The sequence below is a fragment of the Chiloscyllium plagiosum genome, chromosome 16, assembly GCF_004010195.1.
Source record: "Chiloscyllium plagiosum isolate BGI_BamShark_2017 chromosome 16, ASM401019v2, whole genome shotgun sequence".
NCBI classification, from domain to species: Eukaryota; Metazoa; Chordata; class Chondrichthyes; order Orectolobiformes; family Hemiscylliidae; genus Chiloscyllium; species Chiloscyllium plagiosum.
The window spans coordinates 42,262,993-42,284,829 of NC_057725.1; the positions used below are offsets into that span (position 1 = coordinate 42,262,993).

At 37.8% G+C, this 21,837-nt stretch overlaps 1 protein-coding gene across 1 annotated transcript in view; it reads left to right on the forward strand.

Moving 5' to 3' along the window:
* Positions 1–21,837, forward strand: part of ppp6r3 (protein phosphatase 6, regulatory subunit 3) — a 133,607-nt gene that overhangs the window by 71,982 nt on the left and 39,788 nt on the right. Inside the window, exons 13-17 of the mRNA XM_043706412.1 lie at positions 861–909; positions 2,645–2,782; positions 3,552–3,638; positions 9,337–9,434; positions 21,580–21,634. Coding sequence (XP_043562347.1) covers positions 861–909; positions 2,645–2,782; positions 3,552–3,638; positions 9,337–9,434; positions 21,580–21,634 — 427 coding nt within the window. The remainder of the gene's footprint in view (positions 1–860; positions 910–2,644; positions 2,783–3,551; positions 3,639–9,336; positions 9,435–21,579; positions 21,635–21,837) is intronic.

A 21,837-nucleotide genomic window follows, 5' to 3' on the forward strand; every position in this document is an offset into this window, starting at 1 on the left:
ACTGGTGCTAGTGCCATATTTCAAGTACAGACTCCAGGAGCTTCCCTTCACGGTGCACGTTATGGGAGGGAATGAAAAAGAACTGCTTCTAAGGACACAAGTGACATGGATGAAAATACAAGCTCACACTCATAAATATAACACTGTTTTAAAATTTTCACTTGCTGATCAACTGTCATTGTAACTGTAGCTACAGGAATAAGCAACACGGATTAACTGTCCTCGACACCATACCATCTTAGTACCCTGTCCTTAACATCCAGTATAGCATAACATCTTGTCATTATTCAGTGTGAGAGCATTAATGGAAAATCGTCAAATGGTTGTAAAGGTTTAACCTTTTTTCCACAAAAGCAAAGGCAAAATTGTATTTACTTCTAGGAACAAACGGCAGCCGCTTGCCTTTTCAGCAGCAACAAATTTACAATCAATGAATGATCACTATATCCAGCTCACAACGGTGGAACCGGATATCAATTAACTCCTGTGTAATTTGTTGAGCCTGATGCTACTACTGGAAGTGATGTTCTGCCTGCACAGTCTTTCTCCTTGGAGCACTGTTGCTGCTTGGTCAGCTCTTCAGCATTGTATTTAGACTCAACCTCAGAATCATCAGCTACAGATGCAGAAGGTACTCCTTGTCTTTCAGAAACTGTCATTGTTAGGCAATCTTCCCATGAAACAAGCAAGAACATCAGAATTATCAAGAATATAGCCATCATGAAAGCTCCTAGATACTTGGCATATCGGTGGTACTGATGATCACACAACACCTATACATTAATGGAATACAATCCTTTTCTGTAGCTGAAGTGAGCTGTCATGATAAGGCAATTTTAACATTTGTGTATGGTCTATAGTGCATTGCACCTGGGGGAAGTCAACTATGTTGGTAAAACTGATGGTCTGGTTTGCAGCTGTGACCTTTATCATGGGGAAATGATATGAAGCAGTGTGATCTGATACAAATTATATTTGTAATAGTGGGTTGATTAGATTAGATTACCTACAGTGTGGAAACAAGCCCTTCGGCCCAGCCAGTCCACACTGACCCTCTGAAGAGTATCTCACCCAGACCCATTTCCCTCTGACTAATGCACCTAACGCTATGGGCACTTTAGCATGACCAATTCACCTGACCCGCACATCTTTGGACTGTGGGAGGAAACCGGAGCACCCGGAGGAAACCCACGCAGACACGGGGAGAATGTGCAAACTCCACACAGTCACCTGAGGCTGGAATCGAACCTGGGACCCTGGCGCTGAGAGGCAGCAGTGCTAGGCACCGTGACGCCCTAAGGGTTGTGATATCTGACTTGGGTCCCCAGTGGATCCATGGAAGCAGTCAGTCGTGTATAAATTTGGTGCAGCTGTAACTGTGATGGCCACCCACCCTCTAACGTCACAAGTCCCACTTCAGCAGTTGGCATCTCGGGACATCATCAGTCTGCAGCAACACTGCAAACATTGGAGGAAATAGCATCGTGGATGCTGGACTCTGGGCCTCGATGTCTTGAAGGGATCTTCAGCTTCATTGTCTTCATGTGGACATTGTTTAGCAGACGCTGAAGGTTGCTGCTCCTGTACTTGCTGATGCATTTGTTATTCCCGATTTTCTGTGAAGCTTTATAGCACTGTGACCATGTAGACAATTACCCCTGCTGTGGCTGAATCTTTTGGTCATGATGAGACTGCATGAAGAATATCAGAAACAGAACAGATTTGTAGTGATGTCAGTATTCCGTATTCACACTACAGATAAATGACAATTTAGATTAATCCTCCATATAGTGGAACATGGAGGACTCCAAGGAAGGCCATGGAATGTCTTTAACATTGACACCTTACTTAGATGTGTACAGCACAAATCTTATCAAATGGGGAGGTGATGGCCTCATGGTATTATCACTTGACTCTTAATCCAAAGACCCAGATAATGTTGTGAGGATCTGGTTTTGAATCTCAACACGGCTGGTGGTGGAATTCAAATTCAATAAACATCTGGAATTAAGAGTCTAATGATGACTGAATCTATTGTCGGTTGTCTGAAAAAAAATCTGTCCTTTTATGGAAGGAAACTGACATCCTTACATAGTCTGGATCAGTGGTGCTGGAAGAGCACAGCAATTCAGGCAGCATCCGACGAGCAGCAAAATCGACGTTTCGGGCAAAAGAATTATTTCTCCACGCTTCAGGCTCTCTGCCTTTATTCCTGATGAAGGGCTTTTACCCGAAACATCGATTTCTCTTCCAGCACCACTGATCCAGAATCTGGTTTCCAGCATCTGCAGTCATTGTTTTTACATCCTTACATAGTCTGTCTACATGTAATCCCAGACCCAAACTGCTGTTTGGGCAATAAACGCTGGCCTAGCCAAAAATGCCCTCATCCCATGAATGAATAAACAAAAAAAAACTACAAATATAGTAGGAGGTAGTAATCAAACCATACTTAAGGACAAAATTTTAATGTCTGTACATCTTGATACTCTTTTTTTTAAAAGAACTATTCCAACGTAAAGTTGAAATTACACATTAACATTTTAGTTTCCTTTTAACGCATATGTCATTTTGTGCAAATAAATAAACGAGGAGCAATTTTTTTTGGTTGGACTGATTATTGACAGTGATATTGTGCTTTTAGAATGATCAGAGTAATGGATTTTGTTTAAAAGAAGTCTTTCCAACTTTTTCAGATCTTAGTGAGGACTACAGAGAAAGATGGGAGACGTTTACAGCAGGTTCATTGGCAGAAACCAATAAGAAGAATGCAATCGATCTGGTAGGTCTCTGAAAACAAGGTGCACATACTGAAAGATATTTAGAAGGAAAAAAAAATGTAAAGCAATTTAAATAAACATGAAACTTTGATTTTATGGAGATGAAAATAGGCAACCTTTTGAAGGTAGAAAGTTGAATAACCAGTCAGGCACGACTGTTGTGAAAAATTGGCTATAGTATGAAACAGTAGTTAAGGAATGAAATAGTCAGTGTCAAGCATGCAGCATTTACAGAAAGATTGAAGACACTGATTCCAATCTTATAATGTTTTACATTGCTATTTAGATTAAAATATTCGTTCAGGCATGTTGCATTAAAAGTAGCTACGTGTCCTATGAAATTATCGTCAAAAAGTTTATTTTGATCAGTTTGCCCATTGTTTTTAAGAAGCTTATGCAGAATTATCCCATTCTTTGAATTGTGAATGGACATTTAGAACTATTTTGTAGTGTTCTGAATGTATGAAGATATTGTCTTCAGTTTATTCTGAAGAGTCCGTTGACTGTTACACAGCTTTAAAATTGGATTACGTGTGCCTTTTATTTCTTAAAAGGCAAAACGACTTTAGCTTTCCTCAAGTGAGTTTGTAATTTAAATTTTGAAATGTGGAGGAACACTCTGAAAGTTTTAGCTTATTAAAAATAATACTTTCTTTTTCTGAAGAGAGCGGAGTTGTTTTATGGGGAGACCAAGGGTGAAAAATACATATTCTGCTGTGGAATTAATTGGGTTTGTTGTGGTATCACTTTATCCTATAAATTATATTCCAGGTTAGCGCGCACAATATACATTCATCAAGTGATGATGAAGTTGATTTTAAAGAACCAGGATTTGCTCCAGACTCGGGGTTACAGCAAGTAAGTATTTTCTTTACTGAGTAACCACTTAATACTACTTCAGTTTTAACAGATAAAGTACCTGGTTTGCATGTGAACTTAAATAAAAATGAGAAATTATAAAATTAATGTTTTAACCAATCTGATTATATTAAATATCAAGACTTAAGAGAAATTTTTCCTATCTAAGTGCAGTATGTGCCTCATAAGTTTTCATTCAAGTTTCCAGCATATTCTGTACTGTTAGCAGTACATTGTAGAACTAGGCCAATCATGGATCTGTTAAACCCATTGTGTACCAAGATCCTGTGTGTATACTTTGCTTTACCTTTGTTAAAGATTTTGCACATATAGTTAGTGATGTGTGAAGGTGATAGGGCTACTCCCAATTTGGGAGGTTAGGTACGAATAATATCCCTTCAACTGAAAGGATATGCAGGACTCTGAGTGAGATTTGTGTGGACTATACTAATATACTAGGGTATTTTGAGATCAATTTTTTTTTTTTAAAAAATGGTGTTGAGTCTCTTGAAGAGCATTAAGATGGATAAGTCCTCCAGGTTTGATGGTATCTACTCGAGGTTATTGAGAGAGGCAAAAGAGGAGATTTCTGGGGCCTTGACTAAGATCTTTGTATCCTCATTAGCCACTGGAGCGGTTCCAGAGGACTGGTGTGTAGCCAATGTTGTTCCTCTGTTCAAGAAAAGAAATAGGGATAATCCAGAATGCTATAGACTGGTGAATCTCACATCAGTGGTTGGAAAGTTATTGGAGAGAATTCTTAAGGATAGGATTTTACATGCATTTGGAAAAGCATGGCTTAATTAGGGACAGTCAGCATAGGTTTGTGCTGGACAGGTCTTGTCTTACTAACTTGATTGAATCTTTCGTGGGGATGACAAAGGTGATCAATAAGTGTGTAGAGCAGTGGATGTTGACTGCGTGGATTTAACTAAGACTTTCGACAAGGTCCCTCATGGTATGCTCTTCAGAAGATTCAGGTGCTTGGGATCCACCGTGGCTTGGCTGTGTGGATTCAGAATTGGCTTGCCCATAGAAGGCAGAGGGTACGGTGGAAGGGTATTTTTTAGGCTGGAAGTCGGTGACTAGTGATATAAACATGTACACAAATGATGTGGATGAAAATGTAGATGTGTGGGTTAGTAAGTTTGCATACAATGCAGAGATTGGTGGAGTTGTGGCTAGTGTAGAAGGTTGTCAAAGGATACAGTGGGATAAATCAGTTGCAGATTTGGGTGGAGAAATGACAGAGTTTAATCCAGATAAGTTTGAGGTGCTGTACTTTGGGAGATCAAATGTTACGGAAATGTATACAGTTAATGACAGGACCATGAACAGCATTGATGTACAAAGGGATCCTGGAGTTCAGGTCTATAGCTCCCTGAAAGTGGCCGTACAAGTAGATACAGTGGTAAAGAAGGTGAACATTTGTCTTTTATTGGTTGGAGAATTGCGTACAAGAGCTGGGATGCCATTGTGCAGCTTTATAAGACTTTGGTTGCGCCACACTTAGAATATTGCCACATTACAGGAAGGATGTGGAGGCTTTAAAGAGGGTGCAAAGTGGTTTATCAGGATGCTGCCTGGATTAGAGGCTATGTGCTCTAAGGAGAAGCTAGAAAAATTCTGGAACAGTGGAGGCTGAGGGAAGACTTGATAGAAGTCTTTAAAATTAGGAAATGCGTAGATAGGGCCAGTGTTGAAATGTCTAAAACTAGGAGGAATACATTTAAAGTGAGAGGGGGAAATTCAAAGGAGATGTGAGGGGCAGGGATGGTGGTGGAGGCAGCTACAATAGGGGAGTTTGAGACTTTTAGATAAGCACATGTATATGGACCAAGGATGGGCAGAAGGGGATAATTTAATTTGGCGTCATGTTCAGCACAACATCGCGGACTGAAGGGGCTGTTTCTGTGCTGTACAGTTCTTTGTTCTATGTTCCATTTGAAATTGAGGTGATAGGTTGAGCAGGTGATGTGTACTTTTTAAAATCATCTTGGCACATAAAAGCAGTAGTACCTTGTAGCAAACTGCTGAAAATTTGGTCAGTTCATTAATTAGTTTTCATTGTTGGTGTGGAAACATTAAGTTATTGATTTTGTCCTAGTTGTTGATAAATAGCTTTGTTTACTTGATTCAATTGGTGTGCTTTTTAAGAAATGCTTAAGAGAGCTCAAACTTGATCAAAAGCAATTTTAGAAAATAAATCTGTGGCTGTAAATGTTGAGAATATAAATTCTTAAACTTGTCCCATTTAGTTGCTGTGGAACACATAATAAACTAATTACTTTTGTGCTGGGTAAGTGAATTAAACTATGAATAAAAGAATATATGAAATAAATATATGCAGCAGTTGGCTGAGCTGTGCAGTAGCAATTTTTGCTGAACAGCACAGGGCGAATCTTATCAGCATCATCACAATCCAATCTAGATACTAAGAGAATGTGCTGCAATATTCCAGCAGATGACCCTTTATCTTCAAAAGAACCGTTTTAAGAAGAAGGAAAAACTTGCGTTTTATTTGATACTGTTCATGACCACCAGAGATTTCAAAGTGTTTTATGGCAAATTATATAGGAAATGAGACAGCCAAATTGCACATAGCAATTTGATCATGACCAGGTAATTATTGTTGAGATTGAGGGATGAATAATGATTAGAGTATTAGGGTAACTCATTTGCAGTTTCAAAAAGTGCCTTAGGATGGTTCACATGCACTTGAATGGACAGATGGGGTCTTATTTTGACAGTTTTTTTTGAAAAAAAATGACCTCTAATGTGGCAACGTTCCATCAACACTTTATTTTTGTGCTGAGTGCTGGCATGGGATTTGAACACAGAACCTTGTGATGCAATTCTGTAAAAGTGCTATGAACACTGTTGATGCAAAAGCAAAATAAATACAAATGCTGGAGATCTGAGTACAAAAACAAAGCACTGGTGAAAAACAACAGGTCTTGCAGCATCTGTGGGGATCAAAACAGTTAGCATTTGAAGTCTGTTGACTTAGAACCACTGATAATGCTTAGAATTCAAGAGAAAGCAGCAGATGGGAAATGGAAGCTGCTGCAACTACTTGAACTAACTATTGCCAGGTGAGCAGTATTGAAATTATTCTTGAAGAATTTAATTAGGTCCCCTTCTCCCTACATCCCCCTCACTTTTGATGGTCAGTCTTGCCCCTTTGCACATATATTAATCAATTGGAGAATATGGGTGATTTACTGCTGATAGTTAATAGGTGAAAAAATACCACAAGTGATTTGATGATGGGCAAAACAAAAATGGTTCAGTTGTATGTAAGAGCACTTCTGGATATAAACAAATGAATTTAATCGGGACTCCTTTGGTGCAGTGATAGTGTCCCTCTCCTGAACCAGGATTTCTGGGTTCAAATCTGACCTGTTCCAGAGATATGCAATAACAATGCTGAACAGGTAGATTAGAAAATACAAAATTGATTTTAATTTTCTTTGTCCAGTCTGCAAACCCCTTATGCATTCAAAAATGAAGGCCTTGCATAGCAGCTTTCACAACCTCGATATTTCAAAATGCTTTTTGGTGCATTTAGTACTTTGGAAGTGTAGTAATTGTTCTGATGTAGGTCATATGGCAACTAATTGCTGCATGGCAAGATGCCACAAACAACAATCTGAGAAATGATTAAATTATTTGCTTGATAATTTGGTTGTGAGATAGATATTGACGGTACATTTTGAAAATCCTCAAAACAGTGCATTGAGATTACTTTATGACCAACTAAGGAGTCTTTTGCTTTACCATCTCATGCAGAGGACAACACCTTCCTCAGTGTGACACCCTTGCTCAAAGATCTGAACAAGTGTTAAAACAGTATTCTGGCATGGTTATTTCCTGATTACAGGTTAATAGTAAACAAAGGCAAGTGGCTAAGCAAAGGGAGTGTCTTGGGAATGTGACTGTTTCAACAGATTTCTCTATTGTCTATTTGCCCAGACAGTGCTGTTCTCAGACGCAGCTAAAAGTTATTTTTAAACATTTCCTATTTTAATGAAAAATTAAAATTAATAATATACAACATTACTTCTGCTTTCAGTTTTTTCATCCTTTCCTCAATTTCATTGCTCAAAATACAATGGAATACAATACATGCTCTACTGATTCATGTTTACTGCACTGTGCAATAATATTGTAAATGTCTAAGAAAAGGTTTTTGAGTAGAGACAATCTAACCACCGCCCTTGATATTCAACAGTGTTACCATCACTGAATCCCCCACTGTCAACATCCTTTGGGTTTCCATTGACCAGAAACTCAACTGGACTTGCTACATAAACGCAGTTGCTCTGAGAGCAGATCAGAGGCTCAATACTGCGGTGAATAACTCACCACTTGACTTCCCAAATCCTGTCCACAATCTACAAGGTACAAGTCAGGAATGTGATTGAATACTCGCCCACTTACCTGGGTGGGTGTAGTTCCAACAACTTCAGAAGCTTGACACCATCCAGGAAAAAGCCACCATCCAGCAACAGTGTGTACTATCTACAAGATGCATTGCAGAAATTCACCAAAGATGCTGAAACAGCACCTTCCAAAATCCTGCAATTCCCTCCCCAAAGAGTCAACCCACAGCATGCAGCGGTTCAAGAAAGCAGCTGACCACTACCTTCTCAAAGGCAGCTCAGTACATACAATAAATGCATCCACCTGTCGTGAGTGAATTTAAAAAAAAACCTTTAAAGTGCCACCCAATGCATTGTTTAAGAAAAGAGTAGAATGGATAATCCTGTTTTGAGGCGTTGTTTTGAGATTTAACTTTCTGTTGATACTTGGTGCATGATCTTTTTTAGAGTTACCATTGTAAATTATATGTTCACAGGTTATCTAATGAATCGGTAAATACCTGTATAGTGTGAGAATGATAATTAACATGGTAGGAAGTCCATGCTTACTAATCCACTTTCAAAGGAATCTTTCAATTAAAAAAGTTGGAGAAATATTGTTTAAACAACTTATTCGCAATGTGGGTGGAAAAATAAAATGAGTTAGCTATTGCATTGTTAAAGTACTAAACCACTCATGTCCATTTTGGACCAGTATCACCCCTCACCATAAAGTCAGACTTGGTCCTGAGCACATAGTAATTGTCACTGTAGCACTGAAGGAGTGTTGAAAGTGGAGAAATGGTCTCCAAATTATCTACATAAAACTTTTTACCTACTTTCACTATTCAAGTGGACATTGAAGACTCCACAGCACTGTGAATTTTCTGCTGGTGTTTTTAGCATTACTACTTCAATCAGCACTTCTGTAATCAGTAGCGGGTCATTAATTGAATTGTTTTTTATGGAATGTTGGCTTCTGTAACTGGAAGAGATCGGATGGGAGTGGGAAAAATCAGCAAAAGATCAGTTTCTTTATTGGGTGTAGGATGATGGCATAACTTAGGCCTAATGTAATACAACTCAGTTTGGATTGTTTGTCACATTGAAGTTAAAAGTTCAAATAAGGATAGTCATTTGACTCAAAACACTGCCTTCAAGAGGTGTTTTTTTCAAAATTTAAATGTTATGATTTGTAATTCTCAAATTTACAGCTACAGAGACTTATTAAAATTTAATTTTTTGAAATGAAGGTTTGGGTCCCCTTTAAGTGAACCTCGTTATATGATTGAGTATCAAGATTATATCCCTGTCATTGGTCCTGGGTTTGCCAGGCCTTTTCTGATTATCAGATGCAACAAATGACGTCCAATTTTATTGACCAGTTCGGCTTCAACGATGAGGAGTTTGCTGATCAGGAGGACATAGTGAAGTAAGTATGAACTTTCTGAAACTGGTTTAAATCTTTGATTTGGGTAGCTATCTCTAGATATTTACACAGCATGCAATTTCTTGAAATTAATTTGTATTACTAATTGGGTGAGATTAGTGCTATCCTTTTTTTCCCTATTTTTCCTGCTTAAATAGCAATGTTTCAGTGGGTATATTGAATTGTTTTTCTAAACTGCCCCATGGTGTTTTTGAACTGCTTTGATGCTTTGGGTCTTTTTCTTCTCCTTTAGCAATCAAATTTAATTCTGTCTATCATGCAAAGGAAATTTTAGTCTTCAGCTTGAAATTTTAAATCCTGGATCTCTGTGCATTTGATTGACTAAGGTGAGAGGAATACTGCTTTTCAGAGCTGGAATGCGTGTTCAAACCAGTAACTAGGCTGTGTTGATTTCACAAACATGTGAGCCCCCATGCACAGAAAATGAGAACACTCCATTTGAAAAGATTTAATTCCTTTACAGAATTATAATATTTCCTTCTTACCCTTCTGCCCCACACACCTGAAAGACCATCTTTCACTTTCCCATTAAATTGAAAACTGGGGATTTCTGGTGCCTTCTCTTTTTCTCTGCTCAAGATTTTAAATCATCTTTCCTAGTTATTGGAAAATGATGCTCCTTGTTTGTTGATTTAGATAGGTTTGGTGACCTTTTTGCAGATCCTCATGCTCCATGTTCGGGGGGTTCGGCTGAAATTGAACTGAAATTGGGATCCACTCTTGCTGATAAAGATGAAATGGATCAGCAGTGGGCTAGTTAAAGAAATTTGTGTGCTGAATAACCCTTTTACATCATTATCAATTGTTGTATTTTAAAGTCTGTTCTTAATTCATCCAAAAGGAAACATTGCTCAACTATTCATGAATTCTAGCCATTTAACTACTGATACCACTTCTATTTTCATAATATCTTGTAGTTATGTAAAATCTGCAGTTTTTGGTTCATAAGGCCAACTGTGCAACTGTAGTGAACCCTTAATTTTCATTAAAATAATTATCATTTTCATAGTTTTAATACAAAAAAGTTTTTCCATTAAGTGTAGGACGTAGTCCAATTCATAGCCCCTCTCTGATAACTGGACCTTGAGGTGGCTTCATCTTTCGTTTCTCCACTTCACCATGTTCAGTTTTACTCAGCTCTGTTCTTTCTGTACATCAAAATACATCTTGACTATCACAGCAGACTTTATTTTTAATTGTTTTAATTATTTCTAATTCTCACTGTGGTCACTGGATTTCCAAGAGAAAGCTTTATTGACATTTTTATGCCTTTGTGAAAATTTATTCTGTAAATTTCAGTTCCCATATTTTGTCATTTTAAGTTGCAATCTTCCAAGGCCATCTTCAGATTGGGTCAAAAATCACGTGACACTAGGTTAGCTAGCACCTGAAGGAGGTGTGAGGCTCTGGAAGCTTATGTTTTTAAATAAACCTGTTGGACTAGAACCTGGTACCATGTGATTTTTGACCTTGTCCAACCCAGTCCAGCATTGGCACCTCCACACTACATCTTTAGACTGATCTCATAATAGCTGCTAAGTTGAAGGTACCTTCTGGTATTAACATATTGCATTTTTACTAGTCCTATCAAAAACCTGACCCTCCAAATGTACTGAAATGTTTTAACTGTTTCCCTGTTATTCAGCTGGTCATACATTTGTAGGATAATTCAAAAGAACTATTGAAGAGTTTCCTCTGCCTGTTGTTTTGTGCCTTAGATTCTGTGATTAAGACAGATGAGTGGAAAAATTGAAACAAAATTTAACTTGATTGAAAATGCATAAAGCCACAATGCTTCTGTGAATATGAGACCCTGTCTGATACTCGTATGCAGTTGTGAACGATTTAATGCATAATGCATAGCTTCTTTCTTCTGCCCAGTTTAGAGCCTGGAATATATTTTATAACTTCAGTCCATGATCATTTTACATAGATGTGTGCTTAATGACTGTTCAACAGAAATGCTGGATGTAGCTGTAGTTTTTACTTTCTTTCCCTTGCCTATTGGGGTAATATCAGACCTGTGCTTGGCATCCTCTTGTGTTGTATGTTGATGAATCCATGTATTAAATCTCAATCATATCCCATTTTAATAACTTGCATTAGTGCTAAGCTTACAGTGCCACTTTAACCTTGCTTGACTTGTTTACCTGCACTATGCATTGTTTCCTGTCCAGGAAGGTTAATGTTTCCAGAATTCTCTCACGACTATCCTTGAACCTGTCACAACAGGTATGCTGGGTTTCTTCCTTGCAATTACACACTTGCCCCAAAATGTTTCTAAAATGAAGAGTCAATATGTGACAAGCTGAATGAAAATATCCATCATTTTGGGAGGTGGTAAATTTGCTATTCAAACATTTCTACTTAAAAATGACTGAACCCAGTCAGTACATCTAGTGTAGGTATCATTTGTACAAATCATATTTTGCCTTCATGACAAGTAAAACTAGACATGCTGTTCATTGTTTAGTAATATAGGAATTTGTTCTCCATGGCCTATCTTGGAACAGAAGATTATTTGTGATTCTGTCCTCTTTTGATCTTCCACATGATTATCAATGCCAGGAGTGTAATGTCTGAAACGATAGGACGAACAAATAAAGTCAGATAGTGCCAGTGGAAATTCCCTTCCTAATTAATTAATGAGGTGAATTTTTACTTGTTTAAAAAAGTGGAAATGTTAGTATTTTTAGTTTTTAATTAGTGGTCTCTTCATTAAATTGACCACGGTCTTTCAAGAGTGCTTGGTTGATGACTGACATCAAATCCTGACTACATAGAAGCTCAAATATCAGTTGCAAGAGAAAACATTCTTCCACGGACCATGACTAAAGGACTAATTTGCATAATAGCCCTCAAAGGACAAGGAACTGGAATTGACTTTGGATGATTCATCAGCAAGGGTGCTGTCCCCTCGGCCCCAATAAAATCTTTATTCTTGTCAGAAATCGTCCTGCTGTCTTTCCAGTTGGCATCACTCATAACCATTTTAACCCAATTTAGAGAAATTGTTGGGTTTGGGTTTGCCTATGGTGTAGTCTTGGTCTGTGCCCAGCTCACAACCTTTGCTGACAATCTTTGCTACACAGACCAATTTATTGTATTTTTCAGCCGACTTGGATGCCTGGAGCCTTGCTGAATTTTAAATGAAATATGGGAAATCAAAGCTGATAATATATGCATTTTGGCATTCCTGCATTATGCATCAAATTCTCAAAGAATGTAATGTTCATATGACATTCTTTCTGGATGTATCTTCTAACTTACTGTCTCTGAAGATTTGTTGTTGGGCCTTTCTTGGAGATATTCAAGTTATTTACCTCCAGGATCTTTTAACTTCCATCTATCCTACAGTTTGCCATACATTCTTTTTAGAGGATCCCAAGTAAATATTCTTCAGCAGTGGACAAAATTTAGAGCCCTTTTTACTTTTGCAGACTTCTCAATGGTGATCCAATTACAAAGAAATTATATATTCCCTTTAAAGGGAAGGACCTTATACCAGAGAGGAAACTGAATAATTGGAACAAAAAGGTGGGCGTAAAAATATTCAATGACTATGAGAATCTAAGCCCTTATGAAAAGATGTTTCCATTGACAGATAATAAATGAATGGGTGAACTATTTCAGCAATGTACTGGTGATTCTTGTTATGGTTCGGGCCTTTAAAGTATAATTTTCTTTTCCCACAGTTGTACAGTGCTTCCTGTGAATGGAAGGGTACATCTTGCGTCTTCTGCCCATGCAGAGGTTTAACGCAGCCCGGGTCTAACAATTAGCTCAATTGAGGTAAATTCCATATTGCACTTTACGTGGACTTGCTCTACGATTTTTTTCTATTGCCTCAGAAAATTGAATATTGCCACACAAACTCAAATGCTTGCAAACTAAAGTATTTGCAAAGTCAGGTATGAGCTATCAAAATGAAGTAAATAGAATAAAAGATTATCGTTTTTAACCTGGATTCAGAACCTTTTAAAAACTTATCAAGTTACTATATCTTGCCACAAGTCTGCATCTGAAAGGCTTGGGGCATTATCCTTTTGTTTGTTTAAATCTATGCTTGACATTTGATTGAATCTGCAAGAGCTTGAAAGGCCCTCAAAGTTTTAATAACTTTACACTTTAATTTGTGTATGCAGCATATTACTAATTGATTTTTCTCAACTTGAACACAGCAGTTTAAATAAACTGGCTCAGGACCCGTTTATTGCCCAATTTCAGTTTGAATTAATGTGATTCAAATTGCTGAATTTTGAATTATTGAAATTAGATTTTCATCTCAATTCACACATTTGAATAAATTTTGTGTTCTGATTTGTAAATTACTTTATATAGCCTAATCCAAAAATCTACTTAAACTGAATTTTGTAAAATGAAACCAGCAAATCAGAATTTAAGCACAAGCACAAGATCTGCCTGTTTTGCCTGGAGTGATCTGAGCAACATGAATGTCATGTGTTCTTGGGAATATCTTGTTTTGAATCTTCCAATCTCATCAAAGTACCTTGCCTTAAAACTTGTTTGGAAAGCACTGATCTCATCCTTAGTGAAAAAATATCTTATAAATCCAATTTTCTTTAGTCTATTAATGATGGACTTTCTGTTAAACCTTTAACAATATCAACACTGAATAACAAGAAAATTAGTTGCAAATTAATTCTTGGATGGAGTTAATAATGATTCAGCAAAATGCATGCACTTACGCATGTTAAAAGATTTGATGTGTCTTCTGAAATCGGAAGGTGTTGTGCAATTTTATGAAAGTAATTTGCCAAATGTTGAAAGATCTGTAGGCGATAATCCTATTAGACAAAAGTGAGGACTGCAGATGCAGAGCTTAGAATGGGGGTGTGGTGCTGGAAAAGCATAGCAGGTCAGGCAGCATCCGAGGAGCAGGAGAATCGATGTTTCAGGCAAAAGCCATTCATCAGGAATGGTTTCATTCCTGATGAATGGCTTTTACCCTGAAACATCGATTCTCCTACTCCTCGGATGCTGCCTGATCTGTGCTTTTCCAGCATCTCATACTTTTGACAGTAATTCTATTAGACCCAATGCACATTATAATATTTCTTCAGTTTCTCAGATTAGATCTGTAATCTGAATTGTGTTGACTTTGTTATTTTGAAAGCATTTCTGATTAAATGCCTCCCTCAATCCCTTTTCCCCCTCCTCCTCTTGCGCTCTCGCACTCTCTCTCTCTTTCATTTGACCAACTGACTATCCATTTCCAACTCCTCAAAGTAAAACAGATAATAGGTTTGCAGGCCCCTTTCTACTCTCTTTTTATCAAAGTTGCATCTCTGGAGTCTTTTAGAAGCTTGTATATACTTGTGTAAAAGTCAAATTTTTTGGACCAATTTTAAGGTTAAATTTATGGGGTCGACTATTATATGGATACTATTGAGGGCCTGAAATTCATGCTACAGTCCAAACTACTGTAACACGAGGGGAAGCCTAATTAATCTCAAATGAATAAAGGAAGAAAACACAACGCATTACACTAATTACTGGACAAAGATAATAGAAACAAATTAATTAGTGAGCTTTTATTTATGCATACGATGTGTCAAATACAAAAGTTCATTTAAATCGTGCAAAATCACATGGTTCAACATCTTCACCAAATAAAGCTTTATAACCATCAGGATGAATAATTCTATCATATGGATCCCTTTCATCTTCGCTGTTTGTGGTTAGAGGTAGTACGTCATCAGCTGCTTCTTTCATCTGTTATCCCATAGAAAGTTATCCTCTGTACCATCCAATTCATTCAAAATTCCACATCTCTTGAGTGATTTGAAAATATTGTCAGCTTTTATTTCCTTCCATGAATCAACGATCCGTTCACAGATCAGTGGCAGTGATGGAGCCCGCATACTGCTTCCTTTTGTGAATTTTTTTTTCTCCACCATGCATCCAGTTATTCCACTTCATTCTCATCATATCCTTAAATGGCTTATTGATACCAACATCTATTGGTTGCGAAACATTTGTAAGTCCACGGAACATTACAGCTACGTCAGTGTTATGTGATCAGATTTTATCTACAACATTTTTCAGTAGATGTGATCTAAACTGGTCCCAGACGAGCAAACTTTTCCTTGTGTAGTCCACCAGGTTGTAAATTCTAAACTTCCTTTATCCATTTTCTACATTAACCTTCATCCACCCAACCTTGTGGATGCATATGGATAACAGTTCCTTTTGGAAATTTCTCCTTTGGCAAAGTTTTCTCTTAAAAACAACCTTTTGATTTTAACTTAGTGCCATCAGCTATACAAGAAAAAACTAAAGTGAACCTACTTATGCCAGTGGTTTTCACCAGAATTGTTGTTTCTCCAGAATGTTTCACAGTTCGTTTCTCCGGCATGTCGAGAGTAATAGGCATTATGTCCATGTTTCCGGTGCATAACTTGGAGCATTCCATCTGCAAAATTTTGATTAGAAATTGATGAAAATGTAATATCTTCTCTTTAGTTCAGCAGGCAGCTTTTGTGAAATCTTAATTCTGTGCAGAACTACTGCGTCATGCCTTCTCATGAACCTTATGCACCATCCGGCACTTGCCTTAAAACCTAAAATTCCATCCTCCTTTGATTTGTTTTATATATGGATTCGGAAGGCTTCACGGCTAACACATTTTCCATGTTGACAATTTTCAAGTACAAGGTTCCCTGTCGGACTCTGGTTAGCAAGGTTAGATCTCATGGAATACAGGGAGAATTAGCCATTTGGATACAGAACTGGCTCAAAGGTAGAAGACAGAGGGTGATGGTGGAGGGTTGTTTTTTAGACTGGAGGCCTGTGACCAATGGATCGGTGCCCTCAAGGATCGATGCTGGGTCCACTACTTTCTGTCATTTATATAAGTGATTTGGATGTGAGCATAAGAGGTACAGTTAGTAAGTTTGCAGATGACAGCGAAGAAGGTTACTTCAGATTACAAAGGAATCTTGATCAGATGGGCCAATGGACTGAGGAGTGGCAGGTGGAGTTTAATTCATATAAATGCGAGGTGCTGCATTTTGGGACAGCAAATCCTAGCAGGAAGTATACACTTAATGGTAAGGTTGTAGGGAGTGTTGCTGAACAAAGAGACCTTGGAGTGCAGGTTCATAGCCCCTTGAAAGTGGAGTCGCAGGTAGATAGGATAGTGAAGAAGGCGTTTGGTATGCTTTCTTTTATTGGTCAGAATATTGAGTACAGGAGTTGTGAGGTCATGTTGTGGCTATACAGGACATGTTGGAATATTGCCTGCAATTCTGGTTTCCTTCCTATCGGAAAGATGTTGTGAAACTTGAAAGGGTTCAGAAAAGATTTACAAGGATGTTACCAAGTTTGGAGGTTTTGAGCTATAGGGAGAGGCTGAATAGATTAGATTCCCTACAATACGGAAATAGTCCACATCAACCCTCCAAAGAGTAACCCACCTAGACCCAGTCCCCTACACTATATTTACCCCTGACCTAGCCACCTAACGCTAAGGGCAATTCACCTGACCTGCACATCTTTGGACTGTGGAGGAAACCGGACCACCAGGAGGAAACCCATGCAGACACATCGAGAATGTGCAAACTCCGCACAGACACCCGAGGTGGGAATTGAACCTGGGTCCCTGGCGCTGTGAGACAACAGTCCTAACCGCTGTGCCGCCCATGCTGGTGCTGTTGTTCCTGGAGCATCGGAGGCTGAGAGGTCAGCTCAAAGAGGTTTATAAAATCATGAGGGGCGGTGATGGGATAAATAGACAAAGTCTTTTCCCTGGGATGGCTGAGTCCAGAACTGGAGGGGAAAGATATAAAAGGGATCTAAGGGGCAACGTTTTCACGCAGAGGTTGGTGCACGATTGGAAAGTGCTGCCAGAGGAAGTGGTGGAGACTGGTACAATTGCAACATTTAAAAGGTATCTGGATGGGTGTGGGAAAAGATCTGCCACCCTGCCAACCCATAATAGGCCCACAAAAGCAAAATTGGCCAAAACATACTAAAACACCCAGAATGCCTCAGCAAGGACCCAACAGGCTGACAAGCAAACCTAGACAATACTTGCAGACAAGGGAATACACTTCAAGCTCCCACTAACAATGACAGAGCACCACTGCTATCCCACAGCCCTACTCCCAGGCCAAGGCAATGGAGGCACCTCACCACTTCAGAGGAGACATTAGCACCTACCTGTGAAGAGGAATGGAAGCTCCGGATGCAATGATACTGTCAGGATGTTCCTTTGTGTAGAGAATTAGGACATTCCTCTGATAACAACTGTTTTCCGATTAGCATCATTGTAACTAGATTACTCCATCTCCAGACACATTGTATTTCCCCGTTTCTAATTAGCCTTATTGTACAGGATTGTTAACTGACTTCATCCTCAGCTCAAGGAAGAGAAATCCTGATCTGTGTCAGCATAGTCAGTTTCTCTTCCAGCCATATCACTTGTAATAAACGGCATGTCAATTTCACCCGATCTGGTTTGTGTGGTCTCTATTGGCAAATTTCTCTGACAATGGGTATTTGATTAAGAAGGGTTTAGATGGATATGGGCCAAATGCTGGCAAACAGAACTAGATTGGGTTGGGATATCTGGATGAGTTGGACCGAAGTGTCTGTTTCTGTGCTGTACATCCCTATGACTCTGCCCGCTCAGAAACTTTTTTCTCCAATTGTGGTCACTTGCTAGGTTTACCTCTGTTGGCAAGCTTTCATTTTAGCATCGTCTGAAATTGGTTTGATATTTTTCTCCAGTCTCTCTCAAGTTTCTCTGAAACACAAAATTCTCTTGCTGCTACGCAGTTATTTGTCTTCTCTGCAGCTTCAATAACTTTCAGTTTAAATACTGATTTTTTTTTATTTTATCTGGAGGACATTTTTACACTAAGTGAAGAAATTTCAAAACCTCAACTAGGTATATAACTGTTTTACATGAGGTTGGTTGTCACCGGACTCTAGCCTGATGCATCTTAAACTTTCTTGTCAAATTGGTGCGAATTGTACATCAAATCGCATAATAGCACGGGAAAAGTTAATTTCCTCTTTGTAACATTTATGTATAGCATAATACCTTGACTCTCAAATGTTGATATATTATCTATGAAGAACTAGAGTCGACTTTTACACGAAATATATGGAAAATCTCAGATTTTTTGGTCAAAAATAGGGGTCAACTTTTACTTGACTTTTACTCGAGTATATACAATAGTCAAGGCCTGCGAGAAACTAAATTACTGGGTATATCATTTACATGCAGCTGCAAACTCATTTGCTCATGATGTCCAAGTTGGTGTGGCAACCTGGAGTTTAGTGTATTTTCTTATTTGTCTACTGATGGGTCTTGCACAGTTGAATCCAAGCCATTCATGAAAAAACTGGTGTATTTGATATGGGAGTCATCCTACATGAATGTAAAATAACAGCACATATAAACACCAAGAGAACAGGAAATGCTTTTGAAGAGAGAGGGGAAACACTATAAAAATTTGAAGGGAGATTTTCCTTAATAGTCATACAAATATTGATATTGGCTGTAAGAATGATATACAAACCTGAAAATCTTTGACTGGCCTGAAAAATTGATAGCTGCAAAAAATCTACATTAATTCTGCTTTGCATGTGAAGACAAGTTTCTGATCCATGAGCTTTATTTCAACAATGCAACTTGATTATGTTGGAGGAAAGGGTGAGATTAGAGTTTTTTTTTTCCCCAAGGAGAAAGAATCACTAAAGGGAGACTTGATAGGGAACAATGAAGTGACCTTGAGGAAAGGTGGGAGTTGGATTTCCTTTCTAAAGGAATTCTTTAGAAAGATTAAGAAGGGTAGCCAGAAATAGGCACCAGTAGGGAATAGACCTTACCCATTAGACGAAAGGGAAAGGAGATTTGTTAAGTTCAGAAAAAATGAAAACCATGTAATGAGTGGGTTTCTCAGGGAATAGTGATACCACTTGTTAAGATGGGAAGAGGAAGCCTAGTAGACATACGCAACATATTAAGTAAAGTTGGAAGAACATCTCTGGCAATGTTGAGAAACGAATGGACATTTCTCAAGGCTTAGACAGCTCATTGTAAACTCTGACTTGATGTTAAAGATAAATTTAGGAAGAACCAATATTATTACTTACAAGACATCCAGTGCATGAATTCTATTGTTGTCCCATTACTTAAATAAAAAAAGTATGTCTTGTGGATTTTGCAAATGCAGATCTACATTTTAAAAAAAAAAGTTTTTTCACTATGATCCTTGATGTGGTGATGCATCATTGCATTTATGATTTGACTGTCAGCCAAACCTTCTTTAAAAAGACAGCCAAACAATTAGTATCTCTATCATATCCGTCTGTTTCTTGAGGGAAAGCATTTATTTTAGAAGAAAAGAAGACTTACAAGTCCAAAATTAAGTAATCTAGAACCTGTGAAGGGCTGTTATTCTTGTGTACCTAAGGAAAACTGCAATTTCTTCTACTCAATGGAGATTAAATTTCTCAACTCTTTTAGAGCTGGATATCTTTACAGCTGAATCTCCTCCCTTTGATTGATTGATATACTTTCTTTCATGACTTTCTATGGATGGTGGTGCTTTTACAAGGGGCAGAGTTTTAACTGAAGCTCTTTAAACTTCAGTGGTGGATATCTTTCACACCAAATATATTCACTTACAAATGGTGAACAAATGGTGTACATAGTAGTTTCCAAACAACGTCTATATAATCATTTGTTGTGACTTTCTTTCTTTAATTTCATTTGCTTGCAGTCATAGCATGTGCTTCATGGAAATTCATCCTGGAGTGACAACCTTCTACCTGCACTCAGTGGCAAGCATTGCTGAGAGCTTGCTTAGTTTCAGCATGTTGCATTTTTGAGCTTCAAACTCTAATGTTAAAGCCATCATATTTTGTCACATCTGGATTGAACTATTCTTTAATGTTGCTTTTACTCAAAAGTGGTTTAATTAAAAAAAAAATAATTTTCTTGGTGAACCTATCAATTATATTTGAAGGCATTATGATACCCCATATTTCAGTTACACATTGTGCCAAATGAGCCATAGCATATCTTCTTTGGCAAATTGGTAATTGGTCAGTGAGAGGTTGTTTCATGCTTGTTTTGCACATTTTATGATTTTATTTCATCATGGTATATCAGCATTTATTTCATTGTGTGGAGCAATTCCCACACCTTTTTGAATACTTTACTGAACATGCCATTCAAAGGAAAATCTTTTATTGGTCAATCCCTGCAATGGGCCTGATTTTTGAAAGGCCTGAACTAATTGCTTCTATCATTGATAAAACATATTTTCTGCATACATCAATATTATTCGTTAAAATGTCCTTACGTTGACCACTTTCTCCTTTTCTACTTAAAAGCTAAGTCGTATTCAAGGTCTACTTGCCCTACTTCATCACCATTTCTGACTGGGAGTAAATTTGTCGTCTTTAGTTTGACTGCTTTAACTTCTGACTCATCTCCATCCTCTTCATATTTGGTTCTGACTTCACCTGTGAAGTCTCTTGGAATATTTAACCAAATTAAAGGCACTAAATGGAGGTAACTTCCACTGCAGGCTCCATTTGGTAGGAACTTGGGTTTGGTCTCCTGGTAGACCTGTTAGTGGAAAAGAGGTGATGTCTACAGTGCAGAAAATCGTTGATGAATGCTGTTAATCTTCTAACTTGTGGCCAGTTGGTATCCTATCATATTTGGTAGAAAAAGTACATTGAAAGAATAAGCTTGATCATAAGGTAGGTAATTTAATTTAGATGTTGTATTTACTTATTCACCATCAACTCCAATATCACTTATTAAATAACACTTGTTTAATTTTTTTATCTGATGAATCTTGAAATGTGTGCAAAATATTTTGCTTCAATTTTCTCTTGTGTACAATACAAAATGCAAGCTCTGGTAAAGAATTACTTTAACATTTGCATGAATTGACATGGATCAATTATGGATTTTCTTCCTTGATTAATTTAAACTTGGATGACTTCTCAAATAGTGTGAAATAGATCATTTGTGTATGGCAATCATATAAAGATAAAACTACAGCTCATATTGCTTAAAGTCAATTTAAAACTTGGAATATTATAACCATAGAAAACGTTTTGAATCATTTTGCAGTGTTCCCTTTGAAAGAATTGCTGATATCAACTTCTCACTGAATACAAATGAGAGTGTAAGTATTTCATTTTTCTAATATTTGGGAGGGTTTGTGGACAATCAACTTATAACTAGTTGGACATGAAGAAATTGCAATTCAGTTATCAATTTATTTGTGTCAACTCCTATCCAATGAATAGCAGACCCATGCAGACCAGAAAGATCCCAAATTTGTTTTACTGTTTCACGTTCTGTATGACTGTGTTCAGTATTGCTGAG